The 24267-nt window shown below is 46.1% G+C and overlaps 1 protein-coding gene across 2 annotated transcripts; it reads left to right on the top strand.

Annotated features, from left to right (window-relative positions):
* Positions 1 to 4517: 4517 nt before the first annotated feature.
* On the top strand, positions 4518 to 24042 carry CD83 (CD83 molecule). Of its 2 annotated transcripts, none has more exons than XM_068960877.1 (5): positions 4518 to 4554; positions 4647 to 4762; positions 18013 to 18223; positions 20996 to 21102; positions 23034 to 24042. In XM_068960877.1, exons 1-5 carry the CDS (start codon positions 4518 to 4520, stop codon positions 23157 to 23159), a joined length of 597 nt encoding a protein of 198 aa, XP_068816978.1. In that variant the 3' UTR covers positions 23160 to 24042. The 2 variants fall into 2 exon arrangements, with proteins under 2 accessions (XP_068816978.1, XP_068816977.1); XM_068960876.1 differs by having other exon boundaries at positions 23031 to 24042.
* Positions 24043 to 24267: the final 225 nt, after the last annotated feature.

The following is a 24267-nucleotide window of genomic DNA, read 5'->3' as shown; positions in this document are numbered from 1 at the left end:
CAGGTAGAGGAGACGAAACCTGGACCCCAAGAGAGTAGAAGGTTGGAACCGAGTCCCCTCTGCCACCCCCAGCAACAATGTAGGGGTGAACTAAAAACAACTGCCTACTCACCCAGTGAGATGACAAAGAAGCTTTTTTTTTTTTTAAAAAAAAAAAAAGAACAAAAGCCTCTCCCTTAATTTATTAATTTATAATCATAGACGTGCCGGTTACAAAGATAAGGTATTTAAATTTAAATTACTGGCACGGTCCAGGACACATTCTACTAAAAGAACCTAGCATCAAGTTATATGAGGCAACAAACTGATAAAACTTCAGAGATACATGGGCAAATTCATAGTCACAGGGGGATTTTGGGGCACATCTCTTTCAGCCACTGACAGTTTAAGATGACAAAAGTAGGGCTATAGACTTGAGTAACTCAAGGAGCAAGGTTGATCAGACACCGATGTGGCAAACGCACATTCTTTTCGAGAGCATGTGACACGTACATTGAAAAACCACACATTAGGTCCAGAGCACTTCCTGACAAGCAGCAAAGAATCACGCAGACCACACTCTTGAACACACTCAACTGTTAGACTCCAGTAGTAATGATTCAGTCAAACCTCATCTTTGGAATTTTGGAGGGAAAACAACCCTTTAAGGAATTCACGACTATAAGTGTCTTATTGGAGAGTCTAAGAACAAATTCTTTTTAAAAAAGATTTTTTATATGGACCATTTTTAGAGTCTTTATTGAATTTGTTACAACATGGCTTCTGCTTTGGTTTTTTGACCGCACATGGGATCTTAGCTTCCCTGGACTGTGTGCTAAGTTGCTTCAGTCATGGCCGTATGGACCACAGCCTTCCAGGCTACTCTGTCCATGGGATTCTTCAGGCAAGAGTACTGGAGAGGGTTGCCAGGCCCTCCTCCAGGGGATCTTCCCATCCCAGGGATGGAATCTGCATTTCTTATATATCCTGCATTAGCAGGAGGGTTCTTTACCACTAGCACCATCTAGGAAGCGCCTTAGCTCCCCTAGTAGGGATCAAACTCACACCTTCTGTGTTGGAAGGAAAGTCTTAACCATTGGACTGCCAGGAAAGTCCCTAATTATCAATATTATAAGAAAGTTTGGCAAGATCACTGGCTACACAAAAGTAAATTTTTATTCACTGGCAACAAGCAACTAGAAAACTTAGTTTAGAAAATACCCATGTGTAAATAACACCCTCAAATATACCTCAGAATACAGCGACCAAAAGACAGAAAATTTTTATGTATGAAATTTAAAAAATTCCTGAAGACCTAAATAAATGAAAAGATACTTAATACTGATGGATTTGTAGAATTGAGGTCTAAAGATGTTAATTTTCTGCAATTAATGAATTGAAATATAGTCCTCTTAAAATTCAAACTAGATTTTTTTGAGGTTCACAGGTTGATTCTAATGTGTGTAAGGTAGAGCAAAGAACCAAGAGTTGCCAGGACAACCAATATCTGAGGGCTCACTCACTCCATCATCATAGGAACACTTAAGAAAGAAGTGTTAGTTGCTCAGTTGTGTCCGAGTCTTTGCGACCCCATGGATTGTAGCCTGCTAGGGTCCTCTGTCCATGGAGTTTTCCATCAAGAACACTAGCTTTAGTGTAATTAAGCAATAAAGAAAGTTATATGAGCACAGGGAGCCTCCCAAGTGGTGATAGTGGTAAAGAAACCAGCTGCCCATGCAGGAGACATGAGAGATGCAGTTTCCATCCTGGGTCGGGAAGATCCCCTGGAGGAGGAAATGGCAACCCACTCCAGTATTCTTACCTGGAAAATCCATGGACAGAGGAGCCATGTGTTCTATAATCCATAGTGTTGCAGAGTTGGACATGACCGAAGCGACTTAGCACGCACGCACGCATGCATTAGCACAGCGAGAGACAGAATAGAGTCAGGCCCACAAACATACGGAAATTTGTATATAACCGAGATGCTATTTCAACTTCAGTGGGGAAATAAGGACTTTAAGCAAGCAGCACTGGAACAATTGGTTATCCATATGGAAAAAATAATTTAGATTCCTACATCAAACCATAGTTAAATGGATTAAAGACCTACATATGAGAAAGCATGACTTTAAAAAGTTTTGGAAGAAAAGAAAAGAGAATGTTCTTCTGATCTCAGGGTAGGAAAAGATTTCTTAACCATAACACCAGAAGCATAAACCATGAATGAATAAAACCAATAAATTTGACTACATTAAAATATTTTTAAAAGTCCTTTTGTACATTAAAGGCATCATAAAGTGAGAAATACAAAACTTAGACTTGGAGAAGCTCTTTGGCACACACTGTACCAAGAAAGGGTTTTGCTCCCAATTTATAAACAGCTCCAGTGAAAAAGGCCAAATGATATGACACCCAATGGCTTTGAAAAATAAGAAATAATTTTCCTTTGTCCTGGTAATCAATGGCATGTAAGTTAAACAAAGGGGAACTAATATTTCATATTCAATAGACTAGCAAAAATGAAAAACAATCTGATGATGCCAAGGGAGAGTATAAATGGGCACATACATTTTGGAGAACAAAATGTCAGTATCTAATAAAGTGATGGAATTGTTGGACCAGATTAAAGCATCTCCAGCTCCATGCAACACTGTAAGAATGGAAAGACAGCTTAGATGCAGGTATGGGATCTACCAAGGGACAGATGTTTAATTAAGAATCTATTAGAGCTTCCCAGGTGGTCCAGTGGTTAAGAATCCACTTTGCAGTGCAGAGGACACCAGCTCTATCCCTGGTCAGGGAAGGCCCCACATGCTGAGAATCAACTAAGCCCTTGCATCATAACTCTTGAGCCTGTTCTCTGGAGCCTGTGAGCCGTAACTACTGAGTCCGCACGCTGCAGCTGCTGAAGCCAGTGCACCTAAGCCTGCCCTCCACAACTAGAGAAAGCCTGCCCTCCACAACTAGAGAAAGCCTGCTCACAGTAACAAAAACACAGCTCAGCCAAAAGTAAATAAATAGTAAAAATTAGTGTGTCACTAAATAAAAATACAATTAAAAAAGAGTCTATTGCATACAGATATGTTTGACTATTTTCTTTTCTGTACCTAGTTTTATATCTTTAAAAATGTCTTAATTGAAACAGTAATTTTAGTGGGGGTTAAGAGGGAAAGGCACTTACGCAGAGCTTGTGTGACTGTCAGTTGGTAGAGCCACATTCAGGGCAAACGAAAACGTCGTGTTCTGCCTTTCTTTTTAACTTCTTGAGTGGACAAAGGCGGAAGAGTTAGCTAGTAGTTTGCATCGGCAAGAGTGTTGGGAGAGAGGTATGTTCACGCACCACAGATGGGCATGAAGTGTGAGGACACCCCTGTGGAGCTAATTTCAGCAATATTTAACAAAGCTGTGAATTCCCTTTGACCTAGTACATTGTCCTCTAGGTATTTACTCTAAGAAAATATATCATATTATATATATGTTATGAAGCAAAGTTTTATCTACACAGAAGTTCATCATAATAATCACAGTGTTGTTTTAATAATAGTGAAAGAAATAACTAATACTAACACTATCTAAACTAGTAACCCTAGACTAAGCATGTCTAACACTAGTAGGTTCTAATTTATCATACAACTGTCAGATGGACTATTACGCAGTGGTGACAATGATGCTGTTGAATCCTTTTAATGATGTGGAAGCTCTTGCAAACATGAAGTTAATATGAATTAGGCTACAAAACAGCATGTGGAGTATCTATGCACTGAAGCAAAGACTCCAAAATGTAACCAGAGGTTATTTCTGGTTGGTCAGAGGCAATCTCTATTTTATTCTGGATTTTAAAGAAACCTTTCTTATATATTTTCTCCCTCCCTCTGTGTGTATGTGTGCATAACCTTTGTTTTAAATTATTTGCTGAAATAATTTAAACAGGCTTGATGCTATGGATGACAACGCCAGCAGGCCGGGGCGGGAGGTGGCGGGGTGGGGGTGGGGGGGCGAAGTATGATGGATTTGCCAGGTTCCTGGGGAAACCGAGTCTCATGATCATGGAACCAGGACAAGTGCGAAGACCTGGGTTCACCGTGATGTCACCACCGGCAGCTGGGCGATCAGGGGAGTCGCTCATCCACTCAGAACCTGGTTTCACTTCCGCGCAAAGGACCTAACAGCCCCGGCTCGCCTGGCTCCCGCCTCTGTTTGCAGGGTGTCCGGCGTGTGCGCGCGCGGCTGCCAAGCCCCGGGAGCGGCGCGTTTCACCGGACTGCGGTCGCCGCGGTAGGGTAGAGGCCAGAGCAGTATCAGCATCAGCGACGCGGGCTGGGGTCTCGGGGGAGGGGCCGGGCCAAAGGGGCGGGGCCGGGCCCGGGCCCGGGGGCGGGGCCGGGGCTCTTCGGGTGGCCGCCGCGGGGGCGGGGGAGGAGCACCGCCGCTTCCGCCGCCCGCGGGGATCCCCCCGGGACCGGCGCCGGGGGAAGTCCCGGGTGAGCGCGGGTACAAAAGCCGGCGCCAGGGCCCCAGGCCGGCAGTCCTCAGCGATGTCACGCGGGCTCCAGCTCCTGCTCCTGAGCTGCGGTAGGGCCTGCGGACGCCCGGCGCCCCCCGCCCGCCTCCCCGCAACACCCTCTTTTCTCGCTTGCTCACGCAGCTCTCTCTCCCTCTTGCAGCCTGCAGCCTGGCGCCCGCGGCGCGGGAGGTGAAGGTGGTCTGTTCAGAGGATGTGGACTTGCCCTGCACTGCCCCCTGGGACCCTCAGGTCACCTACACGGTCTCCTGGGCCAAGGTAAGTGCGGCCAGGCTGGCGGGTTAGGGTTTGGTGGTTTAATTGCAGGAGGGGGAACCACCTCGCTCGGGCCGGTGACCCCCTGTGGCTGGGGGTCAGGGATATCGCCGATAACTGCACTTGGTACCGGGTCTTCGCACACGCCTCTCCCATCGCGACTCTAAGCCCGTTCGCATCCAGGTACAGGCTGACATAGATGTCGTTCCCCCGGGGACCTCAAATCTTCTTGCTTCTAAAGGTGGCCTGAGATGAATGATCCAGATAAGACGTTTTGGAGAGCAGAAAACCTCTTATTTGGATTAATTCTAGAGGCCACCTGTGGTTGTGGTCAGCAGGCCAGGGAGAAGGCAGCTGGTGAAGATTTGACATTGGCCGGAGGCATGTCTCTGGATTTATTATTTCTGCTGTTTTGTGACTGCGGTGCTCATACATGTGGGGAGAGGGGAGGGGGCTATTTGAGGGGAAGGATGACCAGATAGAAGCTGATGTAGGCTCTTTTCTTGGATGGTAGCTATCTGCCAGTCATCCCCTTTCAGGGAAACCCTTGGCCTCCTCCCCATCCCTTTCTCCTCCTCCCTCTGAGCATTCTAAAAGTTCCAGCAAGGAGGGCTTCTGTGTGATGGTGCATTGGAGGGTCCTCGTGTGTAAGAGCAGTGTCATCTACCCTACCACAAGAGGATTGAGTCAGACTGGCGCTTTTTTAAGGTTTCCTCTCAACTGTAACCTTTTCAGCTTATAAGATTGTGGTTGTGGTGGCCTTGCAAACCCAAGCAACCCAACTGTTTGCTGTCCCTGGTTTATTTATATTTTTTTTGCACATCACCTTTAATGAGGTTACTGCCACAATGGCACCTCGGGTTGAAGCCCAGTGACTATGCTCTCCCAGCCTTGCTTTGGTTAGCTCACTGATTGGTCATCTTACCTTGCTGGAAATCTCTGTGCCTTTGTAATTTTCCAGAAAACAATGGGTTTTCTTCTGCCCGCCATAAAAGATGCTGTAAGGACCTGCACAAGTATCTAGCCATTTAACAGGGCAGCCTAGGACCATTATCTGTGTGTGTGTGTATGTGTGTGTGTGTGTGTGTGTGTGTGTCTGTGTGTGTGTGTGTCTGTGTGTGTGCGCGCGCACACGTGTGTCTTCTCTCCTAACCAGATTGTCAGTTCCCTAGGGACAGCGCCACAGCTTTTGTGTCTCCTGCACGGCACCCAGTGTTTGCCCTGTTCATTTCAAAGGTGCTCAGTGAATTCAGGCCAACCTTTTGTGATTATGCATGGTGGAAATGGTGCTGAGGCTTGGGGGCCCTGCGTTGCGTATGCAAATAGGTTTGTTATTATTCCTGCATCATTTCCACCTTAGTCACTGTGGAATCAGAGAAGACAGCAATTCCAAAATTGTTCCCTTGTAAAAACAATAGTATTTAAACAGAAATATTGGAAAACCAGTGTTATTTGGGTAGTCACCATCTGGCAAGCTCTGAGGTAAACGTCTTCATGCATCAGCAGTTCCACTGGTCTTAAGAGATAAATCCTGTCACTGATGAGGAAACTGAGCCTTAGGGCTGAAGTAACCAACTCACTATTACACAGCTGGCTAAACGCTAGAGTTGGGATTTGAATCCAGCAGTCTGGTTCCACAGCCTAAGTTCTTAGAGGTCTGTCTTGTTATTTCTGTTTTCTATCTTAATTCCTTAAAGAAAATGAAAGTGTCTTTGGGCTAGCCAGGCAGGGACTTGGTTATCTAAAAAGAGGAGAAAACATGAAACCATGATCCTTTCCAGACTGATTAAAAAGGGAAAACAATATTAATATCCCCAGGGGAGTAATTGCAAAGTGCTCATGAAACAAGTAGATGAAATTTCAGACTGTAAAGTTCAAACAGTTGTCAAGTTAAATCTTCTTGCACGAGGTCATTTGGAATGATGTAGTAAACCAGAGCGATTAACCTCTGGCTTTTCCTTGGATGTCAGCTGGTGATGTAACCCTATAATGTATGTGCTTGTTTGTTGAACACAGTTCTTACAAACTTTACCCTGAAAGGCTCTCAAAGCTCTGCTAAGAAAAAAGACAACAGTCTCTTGGCATTGTCTTTTTTCTGTTGGTCCATGGAATAGGGTCACTGAAAAATCATGCCCAATTTATTTTTTTAAGAAAGAAACTAGGATGGAGTCATGGTGGATAGGAGAGCTGTGCTATTTCAGTAAACTAATCAGATACCTTGAAAGTGATACGCTTTGTTTTTCAAGCTCTTTTTAACAGATCTCAGCATATTCTGTAGATATTTGTTATTTTCCAGCCCAGTAATTATACTTTTTGCATCAATTGTGCTTGTACAACAAAAACGGATAGAGTGTTCTGGAAATAAAGCCAGCGGTGAAGTACTGAAATTCTTCGTCTTACGGAAGATTATCTTGTCATTTTCACCCACAACTTTCTTGTAAAATGTTTCTGCGAAGCTTTAGAGGTAGCTATAAAGTGGGGGATTTAAGCCTGGTGACCACAGCCAACCTCACTGCATCATCAGTAGGGTAACTGGTAAAACCACTTTGCACAGTTGTGGGCTGTGTGCTGGACAAGTAAGCAGAGAGTCCTTTGCAGTGTGGGTTTTCTCCGTCCGCCAGATTGAATCACATTCTTGCAGGATTTCTGCATACCACAATTACGGTTATAATGACTCACGATTAAAAAATCCATTGCCCACTCAGTTCCCTGGCACCCTGGAGCACTCTGCCACTGTCCAGTTGGCACTGATTACGTGCAGTGAGCGAAAGAGCCCGTGTAAACCATGTGCTTCTTCTCATGTGCCTTTTACCAAAAGACTCAAAGCAGACGGTGTCCAGTTAGTGTTTGCAACATGAGGGCAAGTTGGGAAGGAACAATGTCCATCTTATTCTCTGTGTTTCCAAGATGCAAAGACAGGGGATTGGGGTTGAGGAATGCAATCTAGACTTGCACGGGGCGTGGGCTCAAAGGTGGAGCCAAGAGTGGGCACTGGTAGCCCCATTCCAGTTAGCACAACTCTTCTTTCTCTTCCCAACTGGGATCCAAGAATGGGACCTCCTCTCATCCCTTCCTGTATTGTACCCTTTAAAGCAGAGTGAATGATTGAGAAGAAGTAGAAAATGCAGTGTATGCATCCAGTGTAGCTGTTAAGATCGTGAATAGATTGTGGCTGTTGGAGGAGACGTTTTGAGATATTATAAGGCACATAGGCCTTGGTCCAGCCCTCTTCTACCAATGGCTGTGACCTCCGATTAGATTTCTAGCATAAGAAGATCATAGCACAAATTCCGTGTCTGCCAGGAGAAAGACCATCCGTTTGGGGGCCAGTCTGTGCTTCTCGTGGGGCGGCCTGGTCCATGCTCTCTTTCATGAGGTAGGTCCGGAGGGGCAGGATGGCACTGGGTGCACGGAGCGCCTGGGCATGGGTGAGGTTGGCCACTGCTAATGATGAGTGGTTGCTCACGAGGGAAACATATCTCTATCTTGTATTGTTCTGGGAGCCCCCACAGCCTGTGTGGATGCATATTGAAAGAGGATCTCTGAGATGAAACTCAGGTTTCCTCTCTGAGTGACACTGCGGAGGAGAGGACAGACCTGCGTCACAAGACAAGTGCCCTTTTTAGATGATTTCCAAAGGAAGGCATAAAGGGGAAGTGAGACCATGACTTCAGAGGCTAGAGCAGACTTGAACTTTATCATATTTAGAAGAGCTGCAGCTGCGGCAAGTCAGGGGCTCTCCTGGGGACTAAGGGAGAGCAGGTTGATGGCTTGTGTGTGGCCACTTGGAAAGTTCTAGGATAGTTGCTCCACGGCTCTTGCTTGTCCTTGATGTGTTTAAGAGCCATCCGCCGTGGGCATGGCCAGTCTCCTATTTTCTGTCTCTACAGCATCTTGTGTGATAATGAACCACAAAGCAAGGAGGCACTAAGGAGGAGCCCGCAGAGGGTCTAGGCTTGATGAATGGCCTGGGCAGATGGCAGCGGTACAGCTACCAACTCTGACGGCCCCACAGGGAGACAACGCATGCCGCTTACCGCACTTACCTGATTCTAGAATGCCATCTGCTTTAAGATAAGATTTGAGATGTTTTAGGAGAAGACGGAAACATTTCTATATTAAATATAGAAGCACTGAAACATTGCAATATAAAAAACAAGGCCTGTGTGAGCGTCAAAGAAAAGTTGTATCATCCCCATGGGACCGGTATTACTTGACCTGATTGAATAACCTTTAGGTCAGACTATGAAAGGCATAAAATTAGTTTTCAGATGTCTGTCATATTTACATTTTCATCATTTAGTTAATATTTCTATGTCCCAAATGTGTGCCACGTCCTGGGCCTGGCAGTGACTGTCCTAAGACCAATCCAGAACATTGGCCAGAGGACAGAGGCCTGGACACAAGAATGCACAGGCGTTGTTTAGGGAGCTGACGGGTAACTGCTAATCTGGAAGGGAGGATTATACCGCAGAGAATACCGCAGCAAGCAGGCTGGGAACAGAGGGTAAAGACCCCTGAATGCTGAATCATAGGGGCTAGAATTTGGTCCATTCGGCATCAAGGAGCCTTTGACAGTTTTTAAGCAAAGAGGACAACATAATGGAAAATACGTCAGAAGAAAATCGTATTTCTTATGGTGAGAGGCAGAATATAATTCATCCTAGCAAATGAGTGTCAGAGGCGGCCTTCAGCCTTGTGCTCCAGTGAAGCTGCCGGTGGGTTAACTGTGAGCCTGCAATGTGGGCCTGGGGTTTGCCTCCCCTTTCTCTCTCGGGCACCAGTCCTGTAGTCCATGTGGGTCTAGGGACCAGTGAGCCAGGATTTGGAAGAAATCCCAGCCAGATGAAAACGATGGAGCACTGAGATTTTTGGACCATGATGAGAAACGCTGCTAAAAATCTTTCAGCTTGGAAGAGGGGTGGGAGGGAAAAGGCAGCTGAGAGTGAAATCCTAAAAACTGCAAACACTTGTTTTCCATAAATAAAAGGGGGAACCCGAATCACATGACGACTGATTATCTTAGTTCTATATATGGTTATGTCACTTCACAAAGAAGAGGAAGTTAGGAGAAGGTCTCAGTGACATAAGGGAAGGTTTTACGTAGGGCAGGACTAAAAAGAGGTTCATTACCTTAAAGGGGGGCTTCCCCCTTCTATTAATACAACCGTTCTCCATAAGCCCTTTCTGGAAACTCTTGGGATAACCCCAGAATTTCTACCAACAATGCTTAGCTCAAACCAGAGCTGAACTAAAGTACTTCCCTAAGACTCTTTCCACCCTGAAGCACATTTTTGACTTTGTTTTTGCACTGAGGTATACCTGGGTAAAATTTCTCTGTGTGTCGTGTATTTCTGGTACAGATGTAAGAGCCCAAGGCTTGTGAATATCACTTGATATTTTTGTGGAGCACCAGTTAATCTACCGCATGTTCTTGTCTCAATTGTCCAAGAGAAGACAGATCCCAGAACGGGTAGTTGTCCAGGATTATTGGTCCAGATGGGGAAAGCCAAAGGGAGAAAAGACAGATGCTCGTTGCTGTGGATAGTTCATATTCACTTACGACCAGACTCACTGGGTCAGTTCTAGAGAACAGAGGTTCTGAGTCCAGTCAGACCCGGGTGTCTCTTTCCCTGAGAAGCGGGAGGCACGTGAGCCCAAGTGACAAAACAGGACTGGCCTTGAGGTTGGAGCCCTGTGAGGGTCCTCCCTTATATGCCACGTGTATTTTTGGAGGAAGGCAAGGTGCACGTATCAATTGGCAGTCTTTCTGTTGTGAAGGCTTGTAATCCAGTCAAAACTGGCTTCAAGAAAAGGGAATATATCGGCTTCTATAGTTGAAACGAACATATAGTTCATACTTCAGTTATGGTCGATGTTGTAGGTTAGTGTCCCACAAAATGACATGTGTCAGTCCTAATCCCTGGTGTTTGTGAATGGAACCTTATTTGGAAATAAGGTCTTTGCAGATGTAACCAAGTTAAAATGAGGTCGTGCTTGATCAGGATGGGCCCTGAATCCAATGGCTGGTGTCATTAAAAGAAAACAGAAACAGACACACAGGGAGATCCCACGGGAAGATGGAGGCAGAGATTGGAGTGATGTGTCTACAGATCAAAGAACGCCAGTTTCCAGCAACACCAGAAGCTGGGAGCGAGACCTGAAACAGATTCTCCCCTTCAGAGAGAGCGTGGCCCCACCAGCACCTTGATGTTGCACTTAACGGCCTCCAGAACCATGACAGAATACATTTCTGCTGTTTTAAGCCACCCACTTTGGAGTAAGGCTAGATGTGGAGGTTCGTGGCTGTCCACAGGGCTTGGTGACTTTCTGTCTCTCAACTTGCCTTTCCTTAGTGTTGGTTTTATTGTCAGCCTCCACGAGGCAGTGAGATAGTAGCCGATAACTGCAGACCTGTCAGTCCTCCCAAGGTCAAGTGCCAAGCGAAAGATTATGCCTCTTCCATCTCAACAAATGTCTGATTATGCTCAAGTGGCTTTGATTGGGTCATGGACTCATCAGAACCAGTCTCTCTGGTCACAGAGGCCAGGCGTGTGTCAAGTGTGCCTTTTCGAGAATGAGAGGTAGTACCCTTGAAGAACATGAATTCAGAGGATTCAGGAATTCAGGGATGCCCCTCCAAGGTCCAGCAGGATCCCTAAGAAGCTCTTGGGAGAAGGATGATTGGCATGAACAGTGAGTAGCCTAACCTCATCAAATGCTAGTTCCAGAGGGGCTTTGCCAATTACAATGATGCCAAGAAAATTCAGAATATTCTGGCTATTTTGGAGACCTTGTGGATAGAAAAATAACTTCTTTCTAGAGCAGAGATTGAGACTTCTAGAACAGCTTTGCCAGAGAGGAGACAGGAAGGGTCAGCAGGAAGAAATGACTGAATGGGTGGGTGGAGATAGAAAGCTATCAGATACAACACCAATTCCTATGTCCTACAGTACCACTTATAAAGCATTATTATATGTTTTCTCATTTGATCCTTAAAATACCAAGAGGGAAGTAGGTAGTTACAGGTGAGGAAATCGGAATCAGAGGTGAAGGGATTTCCCAGCAATGACCCAGTTATCTGATGAAGCAGCCAGGGCTTGACCTCAGGCCCTCTGATTCTAGATCAACTTACTCATTGTTTTTAAAATTTACTCATTCATTCAGTAAATAATGTTTTTTTGAATATTTCCTACATGCAGGGAAGTATTTAGAATGCTGAAGGAAACCTTAGCTATGAAAAAAAAGAGTGGTAACATTTTTAGGTGTGATTGACATTATGCTCCATGATCCACATACGTCATCATAGGTATCTTCACACCAACTTTCAGTTCAGGTCAGTTCAGTCGCTCAGTCTTGTCCGACTCTTTGTGACCCCATGAATCGCAGCATGCCAGGCTTCCCTGTCCATCACCATCTCCCGGAGTTCACTGAGTCACACCAACTTTGGGAGATGTTAATTACCCTCCCCCACCTCAGGGGAGCAAACGCATCCTGAGAGCTCTTCAGTCCCTTTGGCTAAGCGCAGAGCTGGCCATGGGGTTTGTTTCCACATCTGCCCAAGTCCAAGGCTCTTCATTACGTTGGCTCTGCCATATTCGTGGCTCTGTTAACAGCCATAAATCCAATCTGTCTGTTAGACCCAGTAAATTTCAAAGTGGAAAATCATTTTTCCAATAAAACTACACTTAGAAAAAAACGATGTTAATGCTCGTACATTCTACCCTCATTATGACATCAACCTCTGAGCCAAACTATTTTGCACGTTATAAAGAGCTGTTTTTATGATGAATGGGAATTATATTGGCACTTTAATTGAGTTAGAAACCAAGGTACATGAATGTTAGTGCATGGGAAATGCAATAAAAAAAAAGCTGTTCAATGTGATTGGAATATATCAGATTAATTTAATACCACCTTTAAGTACTTAATGTCCATTCCTTTAAATATGTTTAATTAAATTGTTGGATTAAATATTTATATGCACATATGTGTGCACACATTTTTCCCCTCAAAAAATCTCTTCCTTTTCTTTTACTTTCCTGTCACATTCCAAACACATCACATATGTGATAAATTCAGATTTCAAGGTTGTCAAATCAAAATTCTTTGTGGTAGGAATGGAACAAATACGGTATAGGTAATCTAGATAATCTAGGTAATCTATGGTAATCTAAAGTCAGTATACATTTGGATAAAAGTATGTAAACATCTAAAAAACTTCTCACAGTAAGGATTTTGACTGAAATATTGGTTCTATTTCAGCCATATTTAGATATTTACTTGATTTGTTTCTCTCTAGTTCAAATTTATCCACCAGTTAAAAAAAAACTTAATTCACATGCCTTTAAAATTAGTACTTGTATTTGCTTGACTTCAGTTCAGTTCAGTTCAGTCCCTCAGTCATGTCCTACTCTTTGCGACCCCATGAATCGCAGCACACCAGGCCTCGCTGTCCATCACCAACTCCTGGAGTTCACCCAAACTCATGTGCATCGAGTCGGTGATGCCATCCAGCCATCTCATCTTCTGTCTTCCCCTTCTCCTCCTGCCCCCAATCCCTCCCAGCATCAAAGTCGTTTCCAATGAGTTAACTCTTCGCATGAGGTGGACAAAGTATTGAAGTTTCAGCTTTAGCATCACTCCTTCCATTGAACACCCAGGACTGATCTCCTTTAGGATGGATTGGTTGGATCTTCTTGCAGTCCAAGGGACTCTCAAGAGTCTTCTCCAACACCACAGTTCAAAAGCATCAATTCTTCGGCACTCAGCTTTCTTCACAGTCCAACTCTCACATCCATACATGACCACAGGAAAAGCCATAGCCTTGACTAGACGGACCTTTGTTGGCAAAGTATTCAGCAAATTAAAGAGAGTTTATTTTAATTTAAGGCTTAGGTCTCCTTCTTAGAGAATGAATATGGTATTTAAATTATTTAGTCAAATTGGAGGCCTTGAGACAAGTCAAAGGTCTATAGGCCTTCTGAAAATGAGATGTCTTATATTTCACCCTTTTCTGTTTCAATTGGAAAGAATTTGTCAGCATAAGAGTTAATGCGCAGAATGTGGATTTTAAAAACATAATTGGGGTGAATGTTTTGAGGAATTAATTTGCCCACTTCGTGCTGTGGTCCAGCCCTCTACAATGTTAGCCTCGCAGAGTGTGCACTAAATAGTCCCCATCAATTACGCCTGGCTGTGAATGAATCCGAGGGTTCCTTTTGTTATAAATTATTATTTCCTAAAATGCTTCTGCAGAGAGGCAATGAAACACTTTGGGATTTGGAATGCTGGGAGTTGTTCTTGCCAGTGGTTGGTTTTGAGCCAGCTCAAGTGTTTATAAGAACTCATAAAACCAGGCGAAGTTGAGGATGGCCCATTTGCTGTAATTCCATGTTCCTCCCCCTGAAATTCCTCTGATTCTTGAACGGTGCTGCTCCAGCCACGGCTAACTCACCCTATACTGCAGCGTGATGGCTGCTTGGCCACTGTGCTGAAGACGAGGATTTGCTCTTTTGCAGGAAGTCTCTTTTGCGTGTAGTCTCTTGGTACTGCTAGCACCTCACTTCCATCATAAGCACGTGACATTAATGTGAAAACTACAACTGAATTTTTGCAGCAGTACGCAAAAGGCAGGGTGAGTAGGACAGGCAATGTACATACCTACAGCCTGAAGCTAAGGGAGGGCTCTGAACAATTTCCAGGTGCACTGCGTGAATTTACAGAAGCGTCCTTTTGTTACAGTGAGTTATCAGGCGCAGAGAACTGTTCATTACTTTGGCAAGAGGACTCAGGTTATCAGCCAGTACTTCTCTCAGTTCTCTGGGTCTTTCAAGAAGACCCAGGAAGGGGTCATTGAAAGATGACCCTGTGAAAGTTAAGATATTTTTGCCTGATCTCACTGAGGGCTGCTGCGGTTCAGTAAATCAGAATTCTGAAGGCCGCTTTGGGATTCTTTGACTTTCTTCTCCTTACTTTCATTCATGATCTCACCCTGCCTTTGCTTTGCCATTTGAAAATAACCTCTCTGGAGGATTTGCCAGACACCTGTGGAAATCTGACCATCACTTAAACTACTGTTTTGTTGTTACTGCTGATTTTTTTAAAATGAATTTTCTTTTGCAAGTAGACAGAAAGCCACTGCCAGTCAGTTCTGATCCCCACCGCACACTCGATTCAGCAGTTCGCAGCAGCCATCGTGATGAGGGGCCCATCTTCATGTAAATAAAGCACAATAGTCTGTATTTCTACCAGCTCTCAGAGGGGCTCTCAGTTTTGATCTTGACTTTCAGACAGGCCTTTCTGAGTTGAGGGAGGGGTCACTGGATAGGAGAGAAGATCCCCTGATGGAGAAAACCAGAGGTAGATAATCTCAAAATGACTGTTGCAGCCAAGCTCACATCTTTTTGAATGCAGGGATTTCTAGCAAAACTGAGTTCCAGTGATATTGGTTAGAAAGAGGGGTTTCCCTGGTGGCTCAGATTATAAAGACTCTACCAGCAATGCAGGAGACTGGGGTTTGATCCCTGGGTTGGGAAGGTCCCCTGGAGAAGAGAATGGCAACCTGCTCCAGTATTCTTGCCTGGAGAATCCCACGGACAGAGGAGCCTGGTGTGCTACAGTTCATGGGGTCACAAAGAGTCAGACATGACTGAGCGACTAACACGTTCACTTTTCATGCTGTTAGAAAGAAATCTGAGTTGAACTCATTTGGAGGTTAATTCAGAAAAGCAAAGCAGGATGAGACGCCATCACGGGGACTGCAGAGATTAAGCTCAGTGAGTTAATTAGTTCAAACTGGCCTTTGAGCCGGGGCTGGCGGGGCGGCGGGGGGAGGTGGGGGAAGCCTTGGAAGCAGTTGACCCTGGATGGTCCTGGGTAGCTGACCCACCAAAAGCTGTGGTCCAGGGGAGCCCTTCGTCAAGCAGTGAGTGAGGGGAGAGGTGCACGTACGTGATAAGGCTGCACTTACTGGTTTCATCATGCCTGTAAAGAGGAGAACTGGGCTAACTTACACGTGTTCTAGAATCAGTCAGATACCTACAGTTCCTTGACCACAACTCCTGCTTTTGTTTTCTTGCTTTCTCTTTGAACACCGAAATGCCCCGGTCTGTAGATCCTTGATTATTTAGGAAGGAACTTTTCAACACAAGCAGAGCTTTCAAGAATTGGAATTGATGTTCAGAGACTCGGCCTGAGAGAAGCTGTTAGTCTCAGCCCGGTGCTGGGAGTGAATGAAGCAGGGATTCTTGTAGGAGCGATAAATCTACCACCAGATGTCTCTGCAGGCCACTCCACAGGCGTGCTCACTGGAGCTGGGGCCGCGGAGGCGGGAGCCCGAGCTTCCCATGGACCTCACGGTGCATCCCCCGACCTAATACCTGAAGCAGAAACCAAGGAGGGGGTGTGCGTGCACGCACGTGTGTATGTCTCCTGTCTTGAGCTGCCTCTGCCTCTGTTCCCCGCATTCCTTGGTTATTTATTTCCCTGTGCTGATTGCCTGTTGAAACTAGGAGAGGAGTTGTACGGTGCTTCCTACAGGAGATGCTCCCTATAGGAGATGAAACAGTGGCAGGTACAGCCATTGAGAGCAGTGGTGTCTTTTCCTAAGGGGCCCTCTGGTGTGGGCACCACTCCAGGGACCAGGAAGGAATGCCACCGGACCCCAGGCTCCCTGCTGGTTCCCAGCCACTCAGCAAAGACTCAGGGCTGCCCTAGAGCCCTGAAAACAGTGATTGGCTTTCCTGTTTATGTAAATCAGGCTTAGAAGCTTTAAAACATTTCAGTGGAGGACCAAGGAGCAAGTTAACTAGGCCAGTTAAAAATATACCTGGGGAGAGAGAGAATTGATGGTGAACATGGTGTGTACTTAATCGTGGGACTAGGAGATGATGGAAAGACTCCACCAGTTTAATAACAAAGATTGTTCGGGGAAAGAAAACCAGCCAGGTTAGTGTGGGTAAACTTGGCATCTACTCACGTCGGGCTGATCCATCCTGACTTCAGTGATTTAAGTCATAACTGCCGTTCCATGGGGACTTCCGTGCAGTAAAGAATCCGCCTGCAGTGCAGGAGCCAAGGAGACACTGGTTCGATCACTGGGTTGGGAAGGTCCCCTGGAGGAGGGCATGGCAACCCACTCCAGTATTCTTGCCTGGAGAATCCCACGGACAGAGGAGCCTCGTGGGCTACAGTCCATAGGATCGCAAAGAGTCGGACATGACTGAAACAACTTAGCACGCACACATGCCCTTCCACGTGTGTCTTGGTATGGCTGCCAAGTGGCCTGACGTATAAAGTCTCCATGCAGCGCTGTTGTCAGCTGTCTTCCTGCCATAGCAGAGGGCTGAGTGTGGTACATCCTGCAGGGTCATGGATGAGCCCACATGTGCACAATCTGTGAAGAACACGATGACTCTTCATGGGAGGCTTTGCTCATCTGAATCTCTGTGTTTTTTTGGTCAAGTTGTCCGGCAATGACCTTAACAGAGTTAGGAACGTTTTCTAAATAAAACCCTGAGCTACAAAAATAAGAGTCAGTCACTGGATGAGTTGGTATCTGAAGAAAAAAAGAGAACATTGAATAGACAACAACCAGCAAGAGAATGTGATTCAGCATGATTCATGCACTTCATCACGTAATCATTAATGATGCAAGGTTATTGTCAACAGGAGCACTGTCTGCTTCATGTAGAGTGGAAGTTGGGATACAGAGAATCATAAGATGCAGTCCTGATCTCATTCCAAAAAGAGGTGGAACCTTAAAGAATCCTCTTAGGTTCTCTCCTCCCCCCTGCAAACATCACACATGCTCACAGTACCTTCTTTTAAAACAGCCAGCTGAGGATAGATTTTTATGAAAGCAAGAGGTAGAATCTTGACGTCTCAGAGACCCAAGGGCTTGTGGGTTCTGACAGTAGAGCATGATGCAAATCTGATTCTTGCTTTTTAAATTTTTTTTATTGAAGTATAGTTGATTTGCAGTGTTGTGTTCATTTCTGCTGTGGAACCAAGTGAGTCAGTTATACATGTATACATTCTTTTCCATCTTCTTTTCCAAGATGCTTTGTCACAGGATATTGAATATAATTACCTGTGCTATACAGTGGGACCTTGTCTATTCATTCTCTGGGTAAAGTTTGCATCTGCTAATCCCAAGTGCCCAGGCCACCCCTCCCTACCCCATCCCCCTTGGCAACCACAGGTTTATGTACTCTTGGTCCCTGAGTCTGTATGTGATTCTTTCTTAACAGCTCACAGACGGAGGTGCAGAAAGGGTGGAGGTGACCCAGGAAGACCTGCAATCCCCTCAGCAGAGGAACTCTTCAGAGGTCCCCAGGGAAAGGCTGTACTCCCTGAGGATCCGAAACACTACGAGCTGCAACTCGGGGACCTACAGGTGCACTCTGGTGGGTCCGGAAGGGCAGAGAAACCTGAGTGGCACCGTGATCCTCCAAGTGACAGGTGAGGTGGTCTGCAACGCCTGTTTTCTGCCTACAGCGCACAGGGCACTTTCTGTAAGTCCTGGCCTTGATCCACTCAGTCCGAGTTTAATTCAGAAGCTGCGGCTCACATCTGTGGCTGAAAGCTAAATTCTGCTGCAAAGGTAGCATAACTTTCTCTCCCTTCTTTTTGCTTTTTCCTTTTTTTTTTTTTTAAAGGGATCTACCCCAGTTTGATTGGGGTAGATGACAAATGGAGTCAAGCAACTAAATCTGACTGTTGTATATTCATATAAGAGTCCTTTGGAGCCAATAGGAAGTTTCCAAGTCTAGTTTTTGGAAGACAGAGAAACTGGGTAGTCTTGAATTTATCAGATAGCTGTGCAATATTCTGCTCACTGGGGGCTCTCTAATGTGGCCTAAGAGAGCTGCTACATGTTTCCGCCTTTTTCAACGCGAGAACAGCATTTCTTTCCCACTTTACAGTGATTGGATGTCCTAATCCCTCCAGTCAGGCCAAAGAAAAAGCATCCAGCAAGAAAAGAGGCTTCCCAAGTAGAAGGCACATTTTTGCTCTGTGCAGTAAGACCAGGACTCGAGTGTCAAGACAAGGATTATCTCCGTGGACTTTTTTCCATAACTTTTCTTGATGTAGCTTAAAATATGCCTTAAATCTGACTTTGGCCCAGCTCTTATTAGTGGCTGAGGCTTGAAATGACAAACATGTTGTTACAGAGACCCTGACTTTGTGTAGCAGCTATTATCTCCTTCCATGGAAAGGCTTAAAGGAATCTGACTCAAGATCATATTCCCACACTCATGAGAAGGCAAGCACGGGTTAGGGGCCAGTGTTTGGATTTTTTTAAGTTTCCTTTTCTTGGCGTGGTCCATTTTCAGAGTCTTTATTGAATGTGCCACAGTATTGTTTCTGTTTTATGTTTTGGTTTTTTGGCCACAGGGCATGTGGGATCTCAGCTCCCCAATCAGGGATGGAACCATCACCCCCTGCATTGGAAGACAAAGTCTTAAACATTGGACCACCAAGGAAGTTCCTCAGTATTTGGACTTGGTTCACTATCTCGCACAAACACACACACCCTATATGCTTCTCAGTCTCCAGCCCTATACTACATTTGAGTTCATGGCACTTACCACGCCTGCCCGGATACAGTCTCTGCTTTGTTCCCTCCTGCCTCCTGGTGCAGTCAGCCCGGAGTATCATTCACGTGAATGAGAAATGAAGTGATCTGGCAGGAAGAGCAGAGAGGACGGGTGCACGCCCCGGGGAGCGGGGAGCAAAGGAGCAGAGAACAGCTGACTTGCTTTCCTGTCCTCTGCAAAGGCGGTGCAGTCGCCAAATTAAGTGGTCAGGCTAGAGCCACTTGGATCTGGCTCCAGTATGAGCTCAGCTGCTCATTTACATGGGATCTTGGGCAAACCTGTGATTGAGTCTAAGCCTTGCTTTTCTCATCTTCAAAATGGGGATAATATCATCTGTGACACGGGTTTGTGGTGACGATTGAACGAGGTATGGCACCGAAATGTTCGGTCCGCTGCCTGGTGGTGACCAAGTGCTCCATAAATGTTAGAACTGTCGGGACAGTGGCTCTCTTGGGTCTTCTCTTCTGGGATCACAGACCTCTGAACATCCATCCCCACTGCACAGACCACTGCACAGTGTTTGAATCCAGTTTCAGGGGTCACAGTTCTCTGGAGGGCCCCCTGTGACCCAGGGGGTGGAACCCTCCAGTCACCTGGAGTCCGCCTGCTCCTGCCCCAGAGCTCAAGCTGACTCCAGGAGCAACCTCGCTGCCCGAAACAGCACGCTGGATGCTGTGCCCGAATCTGGAGAGCCTGTCCGGCCCAGTGTCCTCCTGGGCTGAAGGTGTCCCTCCTTCTGCACTTGCCCCACCCCCACCCCGCTGCTGTTGGCTTTGGTGGAGCGGCTTTGTTTAAAATTCAAAAAACAAACTTTTCAGAGGGATATCGTTGATTTACAATGTTGTGTTAGTTTCAGCTGTACAGCAGAGTGAATCATTATTCATATACACATATTCACTCTGTTTTCAGATTCTTTTCCCATATAGCCCCTTACAGGGTATTGAGTCGAGTTGCCTGTGCTGTCAATCAGGTCCTTGTTAGTGACCTGTTTTCTATACAATAGCGTATATTGTTGATTGTTGTGCTCAGTTGCCTTCAACTATTGGTGACCATATGGGCTGTGGCCCTCTAAGCTCCTCCATCCATGGGATTTTCCCAGCAGGGATACTGGAGTGGGTTGCCATTTCGTCCTCCAGCTGCTCCTCCCAACCTCGGGATAGAGCTCGAGTCTTGTGTGTCTCCTGCATTGACAGGCGGGTTCTTACCACTCGCACCCTAGCTAGTGTGTACAGTCAGTCCCAGGCTTTCAAGGTGGAGGGGCTTTAATGATCCTACAAAGACAGATCAGCACCAACCTGTTCCATAATAGCAGGGCAGCTCTGCCACCTGCCTTAGCACTTCAGCCTTTCTGAGCCCTGGTTCCTTCTTCTGCAGACAGGGGACACTCAGCCTTGCCCCTGAAGGTTCAGTGAGATGCTGGCTGTCGACTCCTTTGCACGCAGCCGGGCACAGAGTAAGCACAAGTGCCAGCGTCCCTGCCAGTATAACCTGTGTCCTTCCCCACGGGACAGACTTGAGGGTAGGAAGCGGGGACAAGGAGGACTTCAAAAAGCCAGAACAAAGCACGCTTGGTTTTTCACCTTGGTAGAAGAGTCCATTCAGTGGCTTCATATATTACTTATTTCTTTTGCAGGATGCTCTAAGGAACGCAGAGGAGAGACTTTTAAGAACTACAGAGCTGAGATCGTCCTGCTGTTGGCTCTGGTCATTTTCTATGTAACACTCATCATTTTCACTTGCGTAAGTGTCTTCGCAAACGTCTCTCATTATTAAAAGATCACCTGGGGCACAAATCTGAATGTGTTTTGTAGATGGTGCGAATCATTTAATAATAGCAAGGGACCTGTTCTCAGAACCCTGGCCTTAACTGAGGTCCCCAGACTCTGAGACTGTCTGCGGGAGGCTCCCAGCTTATTCTCCGTCTGGTGGTTCTGCATAGAGCCGCGTGAGGAGAAGGTGAATCAGGAGGTGAAGGAAGTTCGTGAAAGATGAAAGGACCCTCTTAGGGCACCAGCAGGCTGGGACATCCCTGGTGGTCCAGTGGCCAAGACTTCACCTTCTAGTGCTTGGGGCGCAGGCTTGATCTCTAGTCAGGGAACTGAGATGCCACGCGCCTTAGGGCCAAACAAACAAAAAATAAACAGCAGAAGTATTGTAACAAATTCAATAAAACCTTAAAAACAAATGGTCCACATCAAGAAAAAAGTCTTTAAAAAAGCACCAACAGGGCTTGTAGATATGCTGGAAGAAAGTGGGACCTTGCCCGTCCAATACCGGGAGAGGTGCTCTTCTTCCCACAGATGGATGAGCAAGCCTGTCCACTCCAGTGGTGGATTTGTCTCCTTCATCTGCCCTTGAACTCTGTTCTCTTAGAGCAGGGGTCCCCAGCCCCCAGGCCACGGATTGGTAGCTCTTGTTCAATCAGGGGTGGCAGCAGATTAAAGTCCACAGTAAATGTAATGCACTTGAATCATGCCCAAACCATCCCCCTTACCCCACCACCTCTGGTCCATGGCCCCTGGTGCCAAAAAGGTTGGGGACCGCTGTCTTAGAGATTCCCTCTAATAATTTTGGTACTTCCTCTCCGTTTTAAGCATTAACCTTGAGAAGTCAGAGATACACAGGGTGTGGCCTGGGTGGAGGATGGCTGGCCGGTAATGTGGGTGTCCTTGACATGCCCTTGAGCTGTTGGATGCAGACTCCAGCCGAGACTCCTCCCTGCCCCCCATGCCTCCTCGTGCATGGCTGCTCACCTGGAGTGACAGTGGTCGTTGGGGAGCAGGGCCAGCTCCAGTCCTGACCCACCAGGAAGTGATCGGTCTCGTATGCCTTAGCAGGAATAGGAAGTACTGGCCATTTGGGGACCAGGACATGGGTCACCCTGGAGCTATTCCAGGGCTGGTTCTTGTTGCTCGCTGGGCTCTTTTGTTCACTTAGTGAACTCTCCGGCCCAACACTCATCTCTCTGGTTGCTATTTTAGACGTGGATCCAGCCTGAGTGAGCATGTGCCGTGTACAGGGCTTTATATAAGCACTGAGGGGATGTAAAAAGGCTAAGACCTATGTCCTTCCTTCAAGAAACTTAGAGCTTGGTCTTTAGAGTTATTTGCATGTGAGAAGATAATTGTTGTTTAGTTGCTCAGTCGTGTCCAACTCTTTTGCAACCCCATGGACTGTAACCCACCAGGCTCCTCTAGCCATGGGATTTCCCAGGCTAGAATACTGGAGTGGGTTGCCATTTTCCTTCTCCAGGGCATCTTCCCGACACAGGGATCGAACTTGAGTCTCCTGCATTGGCAAGCAGATTCTTTACCATGGAGCTGCCAGGAAAGCCCATAATTAGAATGGCCTGGTGGTAAATTTTAAAAACGAGTGACTTTAGTGTTTTGTTGGCAAATGCCCATTTCTGTAGGCACTGACTTTCCATGCAAGAAATCCTAATGGTAGGATCTGGAAATGGCCCCAGACTGTGACTCCTTGTTGAGGTTCGGAGATACCAGTGAAATAGTGCAAGCCCACCACAGAGTGAGTGAGGTAGCCTGCCTCAGGAGGGCTCCCAGATGAGCTGTCCAGCCAGCTCCTAGTGAATGGTGTTTAAATCAAGGTGATGCATTTTTCCAATTATTCACTTCTCAACGTATTCTCTTTTATTTGACTTTATGTTTCAGAAGTTTGCACGACAGCAGAGTATATTTCCAGACTTTTCTAAACCTGCCCTGGAACATGCTTTCCTCCCAGTCACCTCTCCAAATAAGCATCTGGAACCAGTGACTCTTCACAAGACAGAACTGGTGTGAGCTGGGTTTCTGCACCTTTTTTCTGAGGCCGAAAGCTCTGTGGTGTGTGTCCGTGTCAGGAGAAGCATGAGCCCCACGTGAAGACAACATCCTTCCTGTGAAGCCCTTCTCCTGACTGAAGCATCCCAAAGTGGATCCCACCACACTGTCCTTGAGCAGGGCTTTGAGAATTCTGATGTGATCACCACGCATGGAGCTGCCTGCAAGGTGCTTTCCAGTGTTGCTGCTTCATGACCTTCTTAGCGTTTTATTCAGCTATCTGGTCAACCTCTTGGATGGGGGTATTTTTTTTTTCCAGTCCTAGAAAAGCTATGGTGAGATGCAGTTGGAAAAGGACCTTGGGAAATACGAGTGCCTGGAGCTGGTCCTTTGTAGACTCTTGAGGACAGCTGTCCTCTTCCTCATCTGGAGCATATCTCCGAATGTGCTGTGTTTTCTTGTCTGAGCCCAGATGTTTTATGTCTGGGAGAAATCGACAGGCCAAGCTGTGAAACAGGGGGAAATATTTAGCAACTAATTTCCCACCGTGAAGGCCCTTCTATTACCAAGGGGTAGGATGTGTACATAGAAATAGCAGGTCGGTGAACCGCCCCCAACTGGGCCTTTTTAATCTGGGAAAGACATCCATAAAGAGGCAAGAGCAAAGAGTGCCACATTTATTTTTATTAATTCATCTGTGTATTCTTGTCAAAAAAGGATTTGTGGTTTTTCTCCTTTTGAAATCCGTATCTTCAGTTCAATGTCATTGTGACTGACAAGCAACGTGCTTATGGAGGGTGAGAAGTCAGAGACCGTGTCAGTAGGAGAGAGACATGCAGGGACCTGACAGAAAATGCTGGAGCAATCGTGCAGCTTGGGTGCTGGCGCCAGTTGTCCCCCTACCTAGCTGTTTGATCCTGGACAAGATCCCCATGGTTTCTGCTTTTTCTGTTGTAAACCAAAAGGTTGTCATATGCGTTGATTGAAAAAAAAGATGTATGTGGAAATGCTTTGAAAGAGTATAAAGCACTATCCAGATTCCAGACTTCTTTTGGTCATTTTCCTTATTACGCCAGTGGTGTTCTGGGCATGAGAAAATACTTTTCATTTTTCATGTTTTCCATCGTCC

The sequence above is a fragment of the Capricornis sumatraensis genome, chromosome 22, assembly GCF_032405125.1.
Source record: "Capricornis sumatraensis isolate serow.1 chromosome 22, serow.2, whole genome shotgun sequence".
NCBI classification, from domain to species: Eukaryota; Metazoa; Chordata; class Mammalia; order Artiodactyla; family Bovidae; genus Capricornis; species Capricornis sumatraensis.
The sequence above is the reverse complement of the archived record's forward strand: the minus strand, read 5'-3'. Positions and strand labels throughout refer to the sequence as shown.